Raw genomic sequence first — 19,972 nt, 5'->3', positions numbered from 1 at the left:
GGGAAGGTAAAAGAGACAGACAGATAGACAGATAAACAGACAGAAAGACAGAGAAAGGGTAGGGTTTACTTATTAGTATTCATTAAATTTGCGTTTCAACAGAGAAAAAGAAAACGATTCCTTGGTGTTTGTTAACTGACATGTAAAGTAAGAAGGAGAGAGAGAGAGTCGGATTGTAAGTTAGGTCAAAAAGAGAGAGAGAGAGAGAGAGAGAGAGAGAGAGAGAGGAGAGAAAGAAAGAGTCGGATTTTAAGCTGGGGAGAGAGAGAGAGAGAGAGAGAGAGAGAGAGAGAGAGAGAGAGAGAGAGAGAGAGAGAGACGTTTGCTCATGGTTTGTTAAACTGACGTCTAAGGAATGAGGGGGATGGTGGAAATGTTATCACTGTAAGTGTAACAAACTGCTGTCACAACAACTGAGAGAGAGAGAGAGAGAGAGAGAGAGAGAGAGAGAGAGAGAGAGAGAGAATGTCGCCAGTATAGCAAACAGTTTTCTCAACAAGAGAGAGAGAGAGAGAGAGAATAGGGTGGGAGAGCGTGCCTGCCTGTATGTGTGTGTGTGTTTGTGAGTGCGACCGTAGGGCCCTTGCTTCCAACTATTAGGCTGGCATCCTCCCCTACCCCTACCCCCCCTACCCCTACCCCTACCCCACCCCTCCCTAGACAGTCATTCCGACCGACCCCAACCTCCCCTATCCCTGGTCAGAATGAACCTTCAGCTGGGCCACCATTTTGTTGACCGTAAAACGGGACCCAACTGCCTTCCTCTTGGCAACGTTCTCCGTAGACCAGACCAGAGAGGAGGAGGACCATTTAGTCTTGTAGCATTCGGTCTCATCACTTGGTCCCCGGCTGAGATACACACACACACACACACACACACGTGCACATAAACTCACATAAATACCTGTCTGTTTCTCACAAAGGCATTGTAGAGATGATTCAACTTTCAAGAGTTTTAGAAGCTTATCAACTTGGTACTTTTATTTTCTCTTTTGTTATTAGTTGTAGTAAAGGTATAAACGCACAGCTGCTTAATTGATGCTTTAAAACCTGACTGTGTACACACACACACACATATCTATGTGTGTGTGGTCTATATACGTGTGTGCGCGCATGTGTATCTATGTCTGTAAAGCTATTTTTCGGTATTAAATCATAATCATGAAACCGAAAAAAGGCTATTCACTAATGTTCACGCATCAATAAACCCGATAATGAATAAGACACCCATCAGTCACATTTCAATAAACCCTGTACTGTTCGACTGTCTTTAAAATAAAAAAATACATTCCTTTGAAACTAAAAGTTTGTTCCTTTTCTTTTTTTGGTCACCAAAAGAAATGATACCCTCCACTGCGCATGCGTGACCGCATCATCGAAGGTCATCCCCATAACGCAACCTGGATCGCCGAGATGAAAAAGAATAGGAACGATAAACCCGTGTTGTATTAGCGATGACTCTTCTTCTTCTTCTCCTCCTCCTCTCTCTTCGTCTTCATTATTCAATATTCACGATGAGTAGGGGAGGAGGAGGAGGAAGAGGTGAAGAAGAAGCAGGAGGAAGAGGAGAGGACATTAGCACAAATGAAAGACCAGAGGGAAAAGATTAATGAATGCGGGTTAGGGGCAGAAAATGGGAGTTGAGAGAAGAAGAGTTTTAATACTTTAGACAGGTTAGGAGCGCGAAGCGAGATAAATGAACAGGTGTCAGGGGAAAGACGGTCACAGCATTAGCCCGCACACGGCTTGCTACTTACAACACTGAGAGAGAGAGAGAGAGAGAGAGAGAGAGAGAGAGAGAGAGAGAGAGAGAGAGAGAGAGAGAGAGAGAGAGAGAAATAAAATGATATAAGGTGGGGTTAGCTGGTCAATACTCAGAAGCCAAAAGTTGTTGCGTATATCTTTCCAATTGGCGTTTCTTTTTCGTGTTTTCTTTTTTTTTCGTGTGAAGTTTATTGTCTTATTTCTTTGATATTCTCTTTGATGTTCATGTAAATTAATGCTCTGAAAGGTCTTTGAAATTTGGTAAGTTATCAACTTTTTACAATTATGTATTCCTAGATACTAAGTCATTCTTCAAAGTACTTGATAATCAGTTTTTGTTTGTTCATTTATAAAAACAGAATATTCATTAGATTATCATTTCTACATTCAACCTCTGAGCTTAAGAGAACCACTGAACCAAAATTTGTTTTACTGAAAGACGAGAGAAGAACAAATTTTTAATCAGAGGTCTTTTCTTTAAACTTTCTGTAAAGAATAAGCTTAAGAATAGTGAGAAAAATCAGTGACTATTCCAACTAAAATCTCATCTAATTCCCATTCCTTTATTTAATTCCACGAAAGCCTTTGCGCAATGACTATAATATCTCATGGTAAAGACTCGATTAAAAAGAAAATTGAAATTAACCAAATGAAAATAAAATCAAAACATCCCGCGTTTGTGTAACGCTTCCCTTCGCTGCATCATTAAACACGAAATAATTCTTTCCTCATTAGGAGAACAATAGTCGTTACTCTTCAGTTTTCAATTCCCATTCCCATTCCTTCCGCAACGGAGTTTTCCCTTCGGGGCGGAAGGAAAGGACAGATATATTACATTAAGTCGCGATTTACCTCATTCAAGGGGCACCTTATCACCTCCCATTCCCGGCGAATGCTCCCGATAACTCTAATTCCCGATGACTTTGATTCCAGGGAGTTCCAAGAGTCCCCCTTCGTACGGGGAATCTTTAGTGTGAGCTTTACTTAAGGAAAATTTCTGAGTCCCACTTACGGTCACTTTATGGTCAGGCCGCTATTTTGTGGTTATTTTACGGAACGAGCACTGCTTCGGGACTTTTTCTGATCTGAGCACTTGAGGACAATTTGAGTCAGGCCATAACTTGTGGACATTTTATGGTCTGATTATCATTTTATGAATCTAATGATCCGATCACGTTTTAATTTTTTTTTTTAAATCTGTCCATTGATTGAAGCCTATTTCTTAGCCCATTACTGAAGAACACTTTATGACTAATGCTTCAAGAATTATTATGGTCTGTCTACAAAATAAGAGCGAATTCTGATCTGACCGTTACTTAAGAATACACATTGTATGGACCCGACCTAAGGACATTTTATAGACTGGACCTAGCTTAAGAACTATCATACTACATCTTTTGAGCTCCAAAGAATATTGCCAAAAGATCTCAAATTCCTATTAGGGAGTCAACCAATCTCACTCACACCTGCATCTTCACCTGCATCAAACTGAAAACCTTACTGAATAAGATGATCTTGAACCTATTCAGTCTGGATAAAGGTTTACGAATGTTTAAAAGCCCATTAGCCTGAATGGACACGCGACAACCCGCCCGACTGATTTCAAAACATAACCGGGCGTTACAACAGTCATTCGTTATTTACAAGACTTAGCCTGCACCTGACGATCTAAACGCCAGGAAAAAGGAAACTGTCGTTTACATACGCAACGCAATGATAGCCATTTGTCAACGTAATTTCTAGAGCATGGTTTTGCAACATGACATCGAGAACGACTAATGGACGTAACCTATCCTCCAGGCAAGATTTATATTTTTGCGTCGAACACTGTTTCTAGTAATAATTCCTTTGCAAGGCTAATGGTGTTGATGCAGAAAATCGCTTTTAAATTGTTATGTGTAAGGCTGTACATGAGACTGACTTAATGCAAATATTTATACCCAAGGTATTATATATATATATATATATATATATATATATATATATATATATATATATATATATATATATATATATATATATATATATATATATATGTGTGTGTGTGTGTGTGTGTGTTTTTATTCTAATAGCCCACAATGCCCTCTTAAACTTCTCATCTTGCGTTTGGATCTTACGGCTTTGTAGGGACAAGCATATCCAAAAAGCGAGAAGAATTCGAGAAGGTTAAGAGGGCATTGTGGCTATTAGAATTACATATGTGTCTGGTAAAAGTGACCAGTAGATTCTACACATATATATATATATATATATATATATATATATATATATATATATATATATATATGTGTGTGTGTGTGTGTGTGTGTGTGTGTGTGTGTGTGTGTGTGTGTGTATTTGTGTTTATGAAGACCACTTCCCAACAATGACCCTGCTAGGACGACCAAAACTGGTTTCGTTAACAATAAGCTCTCGAAAACCGTACGTCAAATTACATATCATTCCAAGTCATGGAACCGTCAATTACCGTTTAACTCGGCGGGTAGATTGATAGACAGATACTGTGGACACAAATAGACAGAGAGACGGGCCGAGACGGAAATCATAGCTCTGAGATTTAGTCCAGTGTAATCGGCAGATCACAGGTGGAAGATATACCAAATAAAACATTTTAGAAAATATATAAAATATAATATTATACCAAGTCATATTAAGAATACATCAAATAAATTTATGAATAAAATAAATGAAAAAGCTAATACATTATAAATGTATGAAAGATATCTGAAATCATCATACCCAAATTTACGGAATTATTGAAATATCTGAAGCATATGACTTTATTGTGTTCAAGTGTATTAGGAAAATATTGAAAAATACAGAAAAAATATTAAATTAAATGTAATTAAGTACACTGAAGACACTAAAATATGCAAAATATAAAAATAAATGAAACATGAATCGAAACCACTCACTGAGCTAAACTCACTGACAAAGTAATTATTATTTTCTCTGTGTAAATATGGAAGTGCTCCGGTTAATGTACTGTGATTTTTGAGAGAAATAAAATGAAAAATTGACGTGTACTGATAACTTTTCTTTTCCGCACATTACGCGCTGGGTTCGTTTTAGAAATAAGAAAAAATACGCGAAGTGTATTAAGCTAGTGTGAATAATTCGACAAATTTCCAAAGTTTGCGTTAGCAGTTAGTAATTTAAAGTCGACCTGTACCAAAGATATTACGTAAAGGTTTGGGGCATCCGTTCTTATAACACGTGTCAGTCCCGAGTACACTATAAAATAAAGTTAAAGAACTTTACATGTCGAGGATTTAAAGCTAATAAAATTTCATTTTTATGGGAAAAATTCTTACGTTCGGCTATAAGGAAATCAAGTTTATGAAACCTTTACGAAGCGACGATTTCCAATAAAGCTCAAATCCTATAAAATCCTATAAAATAAAGTTCAAGAACTTTCATGTCGGGGATATAAGGCTGGTAAACTTTCGTCCTTATGGGAATAATTCTTACGTTCTGCTATGAGCAAATAAAGTTTATTGTTCCAATAAAGGTAAAATCCTTCCTCTAAAGAGTAAGTGATTAAAGCTAAAATTCGGGACGTGGGAATGAAGTTTCAATCCTTTAAATAGCGAGGCGATAAACTAAAGCTAAAGTAAAGCCATTCACTATCGAGAAAATGACGATTATAAAAAAAAGCTTCAGTATAGCGGAAAGTAAAGTTAAAACCTTCCCAACCTCTGCATTGCAAAAGATAAGACTTGAGACTTTTATATCCCGTGAAAAAGGAAATTAAAGCTTGACAAAGCCTTTCTCTAATCGCCGGAAATAAAGCTGAAAGACCTCTGCAGAGTAAAGCCAAATAAAGACTTTCCCGAGCCTCGAGGTTGACCCCCAAAGTGTTCCTTTGGAGTCGCCACGAAATGCATTGCCTGTTGCTCATGCATTGTGGATTTAGCCACACGGAAAATGGTGTTGGTCATCATCCTCTCTCTGAGAGAGAGAGAGAGAGAGAGAGAGAGAGAGAGAGAGAGAGAGAGAGAGAGAGAGAGAAGAGAATGCTGGACAAGCGGCGGCAGCTGGCTTTCCTCACGAATACTCATTAGCATATGAAGTGGAAACCAATGAAATTATATATGTATATATATATATATATATATATATATATATATATATATATGTGTGTGTGTGTGTGTGTGTGTGTGTGTGTGTGTGTGTGTATATATATATATATATATATATATATATATATATGTGTGTGTGTGTGTGTCTGTGTTTATATATATAAAATAATGTATATGTATCAGATAGATAGATAGACCGACAGATATACATCGGTCCTGAAATCCGAAACAAGATAACTAATGAATTTTCTCATGAAAGAAAAAATATTAGTAAAATAGAGCATGGAATAATCGGTATACAATCCGAAAATAGAGGAAAATTCTTCTACCACACACAAACGTCTGTTGGCTTACAGACTCACAGAAACGTACAGAAACAAACACACACACAAGTCGGAGGGCTTAAGGATTAAGAGACAGACAGAAACGAAATGGGGCCCGGGAAAGAATCTAAGCCGACGCACCAATCATTTATGGAATTCCTCTCACTCGGAGGAAGAAAGGAGAAGCGAAACTGAAAGACGGAGGAAAAAAAAAACAAAGAGATGAGGGAAACATTTACTCCATCACGAGGAGAAGAGAAGTAATTGATGAAAGGAGAATTGAGTTCGTTCAAGCGAAAGTTTCCTCTCTTTTTTGTATTTCTTGTTTTTCAGTGTCTTATTTGTTATCTGTCTTCTTCTTCTTTGTTTTCTACTTTTCCCCGAGTCCCCGAAGGGAATAACGCACAAAGACACGTACATAATCCTTAATTGGAAATGTAATGATGCATTAACATCCATATGCATACGAACAAATACACAGGCTTTGCCCATTAATAAGGTACAGACAGACAGTTCTCACAATATGGGAACTTGGCTTCAAGAAGGTAGTAAAAGACACAAGCGACATACAGTGCTCGCACCAGTGATGGACAATTGCACTTGCAGACATCTTAGTCCGTCTGTATAAGGTCAGTTCCCATTACAGTGTAACATGACATAAACACGCGTCGGTAACTTATCGCTTACATATCACAGACAGGTTGAACACAAGTTAACAACTTACTCGTTCTAATCAGTGCTTCATTCGATTAACTTGTTTTCAACCTGTTTGTGACATGTCAGCGATAAGTTACTGACGTGTGTTTATGACATGTTTAACTTACTGTGGACGCACCCTAGAGGTTCCCTGCAGAAATTTTGCGTGGCTGGGGAACTCTTGTCATACTTCTGTTTTCCTTGATTCCTGTAACTTACTCTCCTAAGCACTCCACTCTTTTACGTTAGCTCTGCCTGCTCGTCCTCTTTCGTAAGACCGTTTAATGGGGCAACGCGAACTTTCGTTAACAAAAAACATAAAAACAAAACCACATTCTTGATAAAAAAAAAAAAACTTTTTCAAAAGTCGAACATATTCTAAACAAAATATTTTTCAGGATTTATGATCTACAAAGGCGCCTTTTTTAGCGAGTCATAACACTCTTTTAATAATAAAAAAAATAATAATAATTTTATCATTTAGAGATAATTACACTTTGTTCTGGACACCAGGAAACGCTTCTTGTGTAGTTTGGTTTTGGTACATTTGTACATAATAGAATCCTTTAGCTTTCTGAATTGTTAAACAAATGCACTTCGCAAACCTACACAAGAAAGATCCCTTTTCCCTCCTGCAAAAGTAATAATAAGAGCAACTAATCAAAAGCGCAAAAAGAATCAAAATAAGCATGAATAAAGACTAAGAACAAACAACAGCAGTAAGTGGACACGCCGTAACAGAGAAGAGTTTTTTTTTTTTATCCCGAACTATGCATAGCAAAAAAACCGATAAATGTGAGAACCAGCAAGAAAAACTGCAGAATGTTACCCGACGTTAACCTACATTCTCAATTCCCCCGACGATCGTGGTAGCTGCTGGTGCAAACGAGAAATGTATATATGTATATATATACCGTTACTCATTGTTATAGAGCTTTAAAATTTACGTCATTCTAGATGTAAATTAAAAAATTCCCACACGAAAATAACAAATGGCCACATTCATGACATCGTCACCAAACATTCAGTGTTATCATCGGCGTCGTGTCAACACGAATGGCTGATGAAGTTGTTGTATTCGTGACTATAATTCCCAGGCCTCTCTTTTAGTTGTCTAATGTTATGACTAATTCCGATTTTATTTCCCCGAGGATTTAGGAGACTTAATAGCTCATTAACAGCACATCAAGTGGCGTGGAAACGCAGATTACGGCTGTAAATCTTACAAATGCACAATGAAAGAAAAAGTTGGGGATACAGTGAAGAATTTTATACTGTCGTTTCACGATTTGTATATATAGATTTGTATATATATATATATATATATATATATATATATATATATATATATATATATATATATATATATATATATATATATATATATATATATATTTTTTTTTTCTGCATGTAGAGTTTTATGTTTCAACGACCATGAGCAAAATTGTACATACACACACATTTAATTTAATATATATATATATATATATATATATATATATATATATATATATATATATATATATGTGTGTGTGTGTGTGTATATATATATATTGATATACACTCAAACACACACACACACAACACACACACACACACACATATATATATATATATATATATATATATATATATATATATATATATATATATATATATATATACAATTTTCCTCATTGTCACTGAAACATAAAATTCGACATGCAGAAACGAACATGTAAAATAAACATATATAAAGTCCAACACAAAACAAAGCCTCTGATATTCTTAGACTCTAACTTAATCTTGATATTAAATTCAATATTGAAATTTTTACACAAATACGCAGCCAGTAAATCCAATTAAGAACCGAACTATTGATTGCTTTCATTATCAAAATGCTAGTCAATTAAGCATAATTATAGGAAATCTAGGTATAATAGGGTAAAGGCTGATGCTATTATCCCTAATCCGTTTCATTATCAGATCTCAGGGGCTCAACGGGAAGACATATAGATGTCATAACTTTTTATTTTCTATATATACTATGTGTGTATATATATACATATATATATATAATATATATATATATATATATATATATATATATATATATATATATATATATATATATATATATATATATATATATATATATATATATATATATATATATATATATATATATATATATATAATATCTAGATAGAGATAGATAGGCAGATAGATATATATCGAGCCATTTTATATTTTCGGCATTGAGTTACTCTCTTATTAGAAAACCTGGAGACATTATGTTACAAAATCTGTTTACCTATTAATCCATATCCAAATTGCAATTAAAGAAAATAACGAATTTATTTATCAAAAGCAGAGAATAGCGTTATTTCTAAGAACAGAATTAACTTAGATTTCAAAGCAGGTAATATCCAAGCTCATGATAATGAAATACCCATTTACTATTTGAAGTCTGATCTGTTAACTTTAAAAGAATAATGTGACTGGAAAGATCGCTTACAACTTGCAAACTTTCATTATCGTTCCTCTAGAAAAAAAAAAACTATCTATTATACAGTTGAAGGAGCATCCATCTTTATTACTTTACAACAATTTGTGATGAGTTTTTTTCCAATTTCAATCAAGTTATACCAAGACTTTCCACTCGTGTGAAGACAATCTGTAGTTTTTATAAACTTCCTCTTTTGTTAATATTTCCCGCGAATTATAACTTCGCTATTTTGTTTATAACCCACCAATTTTTAAAAAATTACAAGCAATATCTTTAGATTTCTTTATATCACTTTTCCTCGACGATGAAAATCCCACAGATTCATTTGATTTTTTTTTTTTTTTTTACAAATCAAAAAGAAACATTTTGTGCCACAATTCACTGTTCGTTTAAGGTAGGAAAATTTTATTTAGACTTCACATAATTTTTCATACATGCACGTTATTTCCTTGAGAGTTTAAACAACAAATCGATCTTTGAATTTAATAAAAATCTCATTTTGTAGCGAAAGTTTTACGAGCTATGTATATATGCAGAACTTGCGGTGCAAACCTTCCAAGTATGGTAAATTGACAGAAGTTAGCACACTTAACGAAATAACTAACAATAAACGTAAAACCTGAGCATATAATCTAATTACTTCCAAATGATGGTTCAAAATATCCTTAACCATACGTTCTCAGATTGGGAATGAAACGAACAAGCTTAAAAGAATTATCTGATAGACTTCTTTCCCCGCACATACGACAGACACACGTAAATAAAATAATGCATCCACATACAAAAATGCGCGCAGTGATAAAATTCAAAACAGGCATATTCTTAAAAAATATCTCAATAATTATTCTTCATTAAAAGTACCAAGATCAATAAACTTTCTTCCAGTGCTCCATTCCTCTACATGCTGTAAAACTAGCGATCCGGTTGGCTTGGCCAGCAAGCAACTAGTGCGAGGAAAAATGCCATAATGTTCAGAACAGAATAATCTGTTCCGAACTGGCATCTTTGATTGGCCAATGTAGGTGTTGCCACAGGCGTCACATTGGTAAATATACTGTAGATGACGCCGGGCAGAAGGTCTGAAGGTAGCTTATCCTTATGGTTTAACATCACTTGAATAGTAAGGTTGGTTAAAATGAAATTAGGGTTATTGTGGTGAAAGCTATACTTGAATATATATTTTTAGCTCGGTTGTAACGTATTTAGAACATAGATCACTTACACATGGCTGTTTAAAATACATCAGTCATTTTATCAACCCTTGATGTATCTATTTTGCTATTTATACTGAGATATTTATTTAGGTACTTCTTTACTTCCTTATACATTAAGGTATTAGAATAAGCATTATTTGTTAAATAGTTTAAGAGAAATTTTATTTCCGAGTTAAATGGCTGCCAGGAGCTGCAAAGAGAATATGCTCTCTGCAACACAGGTGGAAAGACGAAAATTTGTGTTCTTGCTTCTGTTAAGGAAGAATCATTATTGAGAATCTCTGCGTCTCAATCCATCTCTGAGTCGACCGAAATATCTTTTAGAAAACCAGATCTCAACCTTTGACAAAATATGTTCTCATTAAGCATGTCCTTGTTTGCAGATTTAAACATCGGTTGATTTACTGTTGGTAAGTAATTCCACAGTAAGTTCCTGTATATTTCTTAGGGAGTTAATGCATTAAACATACAAATAAATATACACAGAATTATTTATTTATATATATATATATATATATATATATATATATAAAATTGTCTGAGTATATATATATATATATATATATATATATTTATTTATTTATTTATTTATTTATATCCAATTTAGCACGAATGAACGCGTGTTTGAGAATATCACAAAACCCACGTAAGAAGGTGAGTGAAAACCGGGACTTTCAACAAGTACTTTCATAGTTTATTCTACAATTTCAATTTAACTTGAAATTGTAGAATAAACTACGAAAGTACTTGTTCGTAGTTTATTCTACATTTTCATGTGAACTTGAAAATGTAGAATAAACTACGAAAGTACTTGTTCAAAGTCCCGGTCTTCACTTACCTTCTTACGAGAATTTTATGATATATATATATATATATATATATATATATATATATATATATATATATATATATATATATGTGTGTGTGTGTGTATGTGTGCGTGTGTGTGATCCCTGATTATCCATGAAAAGGAATAAAATATCAATTATAGACCCGGTGCCTTATACAGCAGAGAAAATGACTTCCAAGCACCGGTGTACAGTTAAAATTCAGGAGGGGAGAACCGACCTAATAAGGTGACCAGGTACAATTATAAAGGGTCCACAGAACTCAGCCTGATATTTTCTCAAGGAACCTGGGTTTTAGTTTCTCATGTGATTATAGCTGTTAACATGACGCACGCACACAAATACACATACACACACAAGGAGGGGGCGGTGGAGAAGGGGGAGGGGGAGAGAGAGAGGGGGAGAGTTTCTGGGTCATATTGATATAAAATATTCAAGTCTACGAGAGCTCAAGGGGTGACGGAATATATGTATAATAACGTAAAAATTGATTATATATTTATATATGTATATATACAAATGTAATATATATATATATATATATATATATATATATATATATATATATATATATATATATATATATATATATATATATATATGCGATGTCTGTCGTTCACACAACTTTTTGTACAGACTCAACTATTAAGTCTCATAAACCACTTGACATCGAACTCACTTGGAATAACGTACCGTGCAAGGGAATTATTTGCGATAAGTATAAAAGCCCTAACCAGCATTGAAACATATGGGCTTATGTTTCAATCATGGTCAAGTAGATGTACTTTGGATGCAAGTTACCCAAGAGATAAGAGAATTCCATTATTTCTGGCCTTATATATATATATATATATATATATATATATATATATATATATATATATATATATATATATATATATATATATATATATATATATATATATATATATATATATATATATATATATATATATATATATATATATATATATATATATATATATATATATATATATATATTTATATATATATACAGTTTATATGTGTGTGTGTGTTCTAAAACAGATCCTAACAATACCACTGATGGTAACGATGACGGTACGAGATCCAAACTACTGAAGAAAACAAAAGTAAAAGGCGATTGCAAGTATAATTTTAAAGGCATTGCCAGGAACGGAAGCGATTTCCACACAGGGCATTAGTAATGCATTGAGACTTCCTAATCTACAGACTCGATCAAGGATGCATTCAGGAACCCTTACGGAATTATTGAATGAATGTTGATTGTCTTTTCTCTCTCTCTCTCTCTCTCTCTCTCTCGCACACATACACACACACACACAGACAAAAACAAACATACTCACACACACACACATACACACACACACACACACACATATATATATATATATATATATATATATATATATATACATACACATATATATATATAGCCTATATATATACATATACACATATATAGCCTACTACACACAAACACACACACACACACATATATATATATATATATATATATATATATATATATATATATATATATATAGAGAGAGAGAGAGAGAGAGAGAGAGAGAGAGAGAGAGAGAGAGAGAGAGAGAGAGAGAGAGAGAGAGAGAGAGAGGCTTTCGATATTGCAACTTCGCACTTCTCACTGACAATGTAGCTTTAAATTTCATTAAAACTCAGTATGTACCTTAACAACATAGTGGGTCTTCACTTCCTTTTTGGCAAGATAAATCTTTCCTTTGCTCTAAATCTCTTTTAAAGGGAAAAGAGGTAATCAACATTATTTAAAATCGACTTCACTTTTGCAGGGGTCTTCGGAATTAATATTTGTTGTGCTATTTCATTATCACTATCAAGTATTTTCTTTCTCAATTTAAATGAACCATTTTCATGGACGTTTATACTCTATTTATAATTGTCTTTGCTCACCATCATTCTTTCCATCTGGGTCGAATACGAATTCCTTTTGTCGACAGAAACATAACACATCTTCATATCTCTTAAAAAGAGAGTTTATGATAATCTGCTTTTAAGCTTACCTATTTACCATACACAATACCTTCATTGGCAATCATATAACCTTTTTTAAAATATATTTCCAAATTTACCGAGCAAAAACACTTAAGAGAAAAAATGCAAAGCTTCTGTATGGGAAAATATTTGACCCATATTCATTCTGATATTGAATAAACATGACCAATGTATATTCTATAACACAAATGAAATAATATCAAACACAAAATCGGGTTCTAAGAAAACGAATTTGCCCATTGTATTTTATTTACACATCAATATATATATATACACACAACATCTTACAAAAGAAAAATCATCCTGTGTAAAAAAAAATATATTTACAAGTTTAAATAAGATGTATATGACTTTGGTATTATCACAGATTAAGTGGGCAAACTCTCTCTCGCGCGCGCGCAGTACAAAACAGCAGTACATTTGTAATATTTCTCCTTAATAAACTGGACGTAACACTGATGCAGCTGACAAGCGTTTGACGTACTCATTGATTGGTTTATATTTTTATTGACTTTTATGACTCACTTTCTCACAATTATCCATGTTATATATATAACTGCAATAATAATCAAAAATATGAAATAAAAATATTCAGTACATACTACATATTTCATGATAACAGCACATTTCCAATATAATTTTAATTAACTAAATTTTCTGACAACTACATCCCACAGAAAGTGTATAAAAGACATTTCATAAATCTGCAAATAATCGTCCATTTGAAACGTAAAATTTTGTCAAAGAAAAAAATTCCAGCTAAAACAGCAAATAATATACATACTTTTCTTTTACCAAACATAAAAACAAAACATTTTTAAATCAGAGAACGGTTGAATTAGTATTCTTACAATTAGAATATTGTTGAAATTAATGGCACAAACACTTTTTAAGCAAAATAAACAAACTGTAAGTAAATTTTTCATGCAATTTTAAACCTCTGAAAAAAAAATTGCTCTGCATTTAAGTGAACATAAAACCAGTTTGTAATACATTTGCATAAAATAATACACATTTTCATGGTAACATAAAACTGAATCCTGCATTTTAAATATAAGTAAAACAGCAATTTCAAATAAAATTTGCAAACACCAGTACATCATTTCTTTACAAAAAAATCAAATCCTGCAGTTATGTACTAAAACTAGACTGAATGACAATGACTATAACTTGGAGAATTTTTTTTCTAAATGTAGCCTATTATGATGATAGGACGATACTTATGAATACACAAGTTGAATTATTTCACGACCAAAAAACCAAATATTCAAATGACATGACATAACATCCACAATCGTTTGGCGAAAAAGTACAGTACTATCAAAAGATTGGATATTCTGAGACAAAATAAAATCTGAATAAAAAAAAGATGGTTTTTCTTTTTTATATATATATAAAGAGGGGAAAAATCAGGAAGTTATACTTGAATGACAATGAAAATTAGATCAATTTCAGGCACTCATGAATAATTAAGTGCATCCTGACAATAATCTAACAATGATTCATTTACAATTCGTTCTCAAAACTGGAATATACCTGACAATTAGACCGTGCTTAGGGGGTGGGGGGCCAATCAAAATGTGTAAACATTTTATTTTATTTTCTTGACAAAAAATACACAAAAAACAGGCATGGTTGACCACAAACATCTGCCATATATATGTATAGCTATAAGTTTCATGTTCCACAAGAAATGGGTCGAGTTCATAGTTCATTTTTTCTTCCTTCGAACCTAATACATATATGACTAGATGGTATATTATCAATGTTGAGGATATAGTAACATTTATGTGCTCCACAACGAAAGGGGTTGGATAACTTTTAATTCCTACAAATAATGCTTTTCTTATGTAAATGCGGCTTGAACGTTTTTTTGCATAAACAATATGTCTTGTTCATGTTCGTTTGTTTTCTCGTCATAACAAATAAATAATTCACTTAATTTTAAAGCTATATAGATCTCGTGGTGATCAACACATAAAATAACCTACACACAGCCAATCATGCCCTCTTAACTGGACCACGGTGCAAGGTTCATTTATACCATTGCTTGCATAAAACTCTTCTTTGAGCTTTACAAAAATCACAAAACAAAAACAGAGATGAGAAAAATGATCATAAGAGAAAAGGAAGAAGAAGAAGAAGAAGAAGAAGAAGCCTTACGGCCATTGACTAAGCCCAGTAAGTGTCCGAACCCCCGCGAAGATTTTGATGCATCGAGGACGGACTGTTGACACTGTATTTATTAGTATAGGAGGAAGATCTCTCCGGAACGGAGCTATACGTGTGAACCACTCTCTGACTGTTCTGGACGTCGGGCATGGCGAACCTCAACTTCTCCCAGAAGTACTTATCACTGGCATAAATGCAGGTGTTCGTTTTAAGGTAGAGACGGAGGTCAGGGTCCAGATCTCGCGCTGGAATCTCGCCCAGAACAATGACGATGAGTCTCTGCCTCCTCTTTTTCAACACCTCGTGGTGAGCACTTTTGAACTGGAATCGACACCACTCGTTTTCTATGAAGTTTTTGGAAAGGACGATGATTGTCCTGCGGGACGACTCCACGGCCTCCACGATGGTGTCGGCGATGTAGGCCGTGACGGGGAAGTCTCTGTAGTGGAGACAGATGCGGTAAGGCCGTTCGCCCCTCTCCAGTTCCCCGGCCAAGACCTGGTTGACCCAGGCTTCGTCCTTCGAGCTGTAGGACACGAAGGCATCGAACAGCTTGTCTCGGTCTTCACTGTTCGTATCCTTGTGGCACATCCTGAAGCCACAGTGGGAGTAGATCCACACGCGTATAGTACCACGATAAAGGACACAGACGATGAGCGACACCACCACAATCAGTGCAACAACGGTAGCAAGGACTGGATGCAACAAATTATCTAACACGATCGGCTGAATGACAGTCGACGTTGCAGTTGTGTTCATGCAAGTGGTCACGTTGAAATCAATGATGGAGGAACCCGGCTGCTTGCCGGACTCGTCGGCAAAACACTTGATTTCCTGGCTGTCTGTGACTTTCCTTTCGTTCCCATTCAGCCATATGCCGAACGACTCCATGAACTGGCAATGGCACGACCATCGGTTGGCACTGAGAGAAACACGCCCGAGATAAGGGTTATCAACAAGACGCCAAACGGGAAAGTTAATCAAATGATTATGGTGAAGTGTCAGTACTTCCAGATGAGAAAGAGTGGCAAAAGTATGCTGGTGGACATACCGTAATTTGTTGTTGTGAAGGTACAGCTCCCGCACAATCTCAAGCCCTTGAAACTCATTGCCCCGCAAGGCCTCCAGCAAGTTATCCTGAAGGTGCAATGCTATCAGCCTGGTTAGCCCACTGAAGGTTTCGTTATCCACACTTTTCACATTGGAGCCATTGAGATAGAGGATCTGCAAGTGCTTCCTCCCTATGAACGAATGAGAGGAGAGGTTCTTCAGATCATTGCCATCGAGATACACCTGTGTGGCATCCATGGGGATGCGATCGGGTACCTGTTGCACGTCTTGCATCGAACAATCAACAATATTCGACCTCCACGACTGATCGTGGTAGCACCCACAACCGTCGGGACACGTCATTTCACAATCACACGCATCGAACTCACAGCAGTGGCACAGGGCGAAGCAATGAGTTTCATACTGGCAGAGGAACTGGGATGGGTTGACCTCCACAAGAGCCTTGAAGGCCCCAGTGCGAGCAAAGGGCATCTGGCAGTAGATGCTCTGAAGATCCATAATTTTGGGGTTCTGGCGTTCGTGTTCCAGTCCGTTAATCCTCTGGAGCCACTCCATGTTGCAGTCGCACACGAAGGGGTTGCCCCCGAGGTAAAACTCAGGGAGAGACTTCTCAGGGGGCAATTTCGTTAATCTCAAAGCAGACATATCCATTTTAGATAACTGATTGGCGTAAAGATCCACACGAGTCAGGTTCACTTTTTTAAAGAAGGTAAAAGGTTCCACAACAGATATCTTGTTATCATTAAGGAACAACAACTGAACACTATCGGGAATTTGAATGCTACTTATATATTCTAATTTATTATGACTGGCATCAATGGTTTGTAGATTTAGATCATGGCGTTCCATAAAATTTCCTAACTGACCAATTTTATTTTTATGCAAATCTAACCACTGTAAGCTTTCAGACACAAAATGGTAATCGAACGTTTCAATTTGGTTATCGGACACATTCAACCACAACAATTTTGGCAGATTCTCAAACAGGTTATTCATACTTGACAACATGTTGGCATCGATTCTCACTGCTTGCAAATTCAAATTATTTTCAAAGGCATTGCTTTCTATGCCAGTGATGCCATTTTTTGCCAAATTTAGTATTTTAAGGGAAGGGATATTACTGAACGTGTTTTTAGACACATTACCACTGATTTTATTGCTGGCAAGTCTCAGCCCATACAAAAACTCGAGCCCCTTCACGGGCATGTTATCCAAAGAAGCAATTTGATTTTCTCCTAAATCCAGAGTTTTGAGGTACCGCAGACGACCAATAGCCTGGGGAATGACTGTGAGCTGATTTCCATTGAGATTGAGATCCTCCAAACTGGTCAGGTTCGTTAATGAGGACACACCCACATTGCTGATCTGGTTATTATCCAAAGCCAAAAAACTCAAAACATTTAGACCCTGGAAAGCTCTGTCAGGAATGTTGGTCAGCTGGTTGTAGGAAAGATCCAAGGTGTGGAGGTTAACACAGGCAGCAAAAGCTGCAGCTGGGATAGTTTGCAGCTGGTTGTGGGAGAGTCTTAGCACCTGCACACTGTAAAGATCACGAAAGACCTGTTGGTTCAGCTGGGAAATCTTGTTGTGAGACAGATCCAGCAGCATAAGGCGAATAAGCCCCTGGAAGATCGTGGAGGTTAACCACTCGGACTTCAATTCGTTGTGAGAGAGATCGAGTTCCACCAACTGGTCCAGGCCACGAAAGAGGCCTGGCCCCAACACAGACAGAGAGTTGTTTCGAGCCCGACAGTTCATAAGCCCAGGGGTGTGAAGGAAAGCGTCCTCGGGCAACGCAACTAACTGGTTGTCGGAAATGTCGAGCGTCCGGAGGCTGCCCAGGCCGTAGAAGGCATTGTCGTCTATCTTTCCCAGTTCGTTGTTTTGTAAGAAAAGGTGCTGCAGGTGGGTCAGGCCTTGCAAGGAGCCAGACACTAACACCGTAACATCGTTGCTCGACAGGTCGAGAGAGCTGATGTCTGACCTACAAGACGCCAGGGCACCCGATGATGATGCCCTGTCTACTGATGCAGCAGCGTTTTGGCCAAACCCCAGCTGCGTGATGGCCTGGAGGTGGTTATGACTTAGATTAAGGAACTTCAGGCTGGCTAAGTGGCAGAAAGCCCCCGCTGGAAGCTCCCAAATATTATTCATGCTTAAATCTAACCTCTCGAGTTGATGTAATGGACGGAACACTTCCGAATTGGCAGTCAGACTCATCACGGGCCAGTCGGAATTTCGAGTCCGAAGAGTCAAGTTTCTTAAATTTCTGAGGTTCACAAATGCATTTTCATCGAGTTCACTAATTTTGCAAAACTCTACGTTGAACTCTTTCACTCTCTGAAAGCCTGACAAACTGGTGGATTTCAGCACACTCTCAAAGTGATACACTTCGTTGCAAACGACTGTCAGTCGGACAACATTTTCCACCGACACACTGGTTAAATTGGCCACTCTCACATCCTCGTCGAGGGTCTTAAGGGAACAAGTGAGAATTCTCTCTCTGTCACTCGAACTAAGGGCTTGACTCTCGCACTCGCCTCCGTCGCCGTAACGGTTGGCGAGGGCGTAACTCCACAAGGAAGCCAGCACAGAAATTCGGCACAATGCCACCGCCGCCGCCCTGCCATACCTCCTCGTCGCTCTACAACTCATTTTGATTGGCACACTATTTCGAAGTTAGGGGAAATGTCCTAAGAGACATTCCGACACAAGGAAGGGACTTGTGTTCAGTCTTGAATGCATTCGGACCAACATTACCGCACCGTATGAGAGCGTCGGAGCGACATAGTCTGTTCTTCCCACGGGCTCAACTCTAACTGTCTTCTCCGCGATGCTCTCTGCCCGTAGTAGACCCGAGGAGTCCCGGCCTGAGCGTAAAACTGATCGTACGCACGACCCTCGAACGCAATGTTTCCATGTTCTCTCTCTCTCTCTCTCTCTCTCTCTCTCTCTCTCTCTCTCTCTCTCTCTCTTCTTCACATTCGTGTGAATCTTACATTTGGTCGCATTTCGGCAAGATGTAATGAGTGCAACTACGACTTATTCTTACGAAATACTCCAAGTTAAAAGACCTTTCAGTAAAATTCTTGGTTTTATAGAAGTCTCCCACGAGACGCCACGTATCCTGGCAAGTTAAAATGCCTTTTTAGTAACTTACAAGTTTGTCCAAACCAGTTAACCAAATTAAAACGTATAAATAACACTCGCTGTAGTATAAAAAGTGTATGATGAGATAAATCATTGACTGTGTTAGGAAACGTGTCCTGTTTAAAGC

The 19,972-nt window shown here is 36.4% G+C and overlaps 1 protein-coding gene across 1 annotated transcript; it reads right to left on the bottom strand.

The window, feature by feature from the left end:
• Positions 1 to 13,683: 13,683 nt before the first annotated feature.
• Positions 13,684 to 19,558, bottom strand: LOC136839527 (toll-like receptor Tollo). The gene has a single exon (XM_067105740.1). The coding sequence runs from the start codon at positions 19,348 to 19,350 to the stop codon at positions 15,625 to 15,627; it is 3,726 nt and encodes a 1,241-aa protein (XP_066961841.1). The 5' UTR covers positions 19,351 to 19,558; the 3' UTR covers positions 13,684 to 15,624.
• Between the last annotated feature and the right edge of the window lie 414 nt (positions 19,559 to 19,972).

Source organism: Macrobrachium rosenbergii, chromosome 6 (genome assembly GCF_040412425.1).
Source record: "Macrobrachium rosenbergii isolate ZJJX-2024 chromosome 6, ASM4041242v1, whole genome shotgun sequence".
NCBI lineage: Eukaryota > Metazoa > Arthropoda > Malacostraca > Decapoda > Palaemonidae > Macrobrachium > Macrobrachium rosenbergii.
This window is presented reverse-complemented; position numbering and strand designations above follow the sequence as displayed.

Bases quoted from the DNA above. Each gene is read 5' to 3' on its own strand.
- LOC136839527 (XM_067105740.1), bottom strand. From the start codon at position 19,350: ATGAGTTGTAGAGCGACGAGGAGGTATGGCAGGGCGGCGGCGGTGGCA.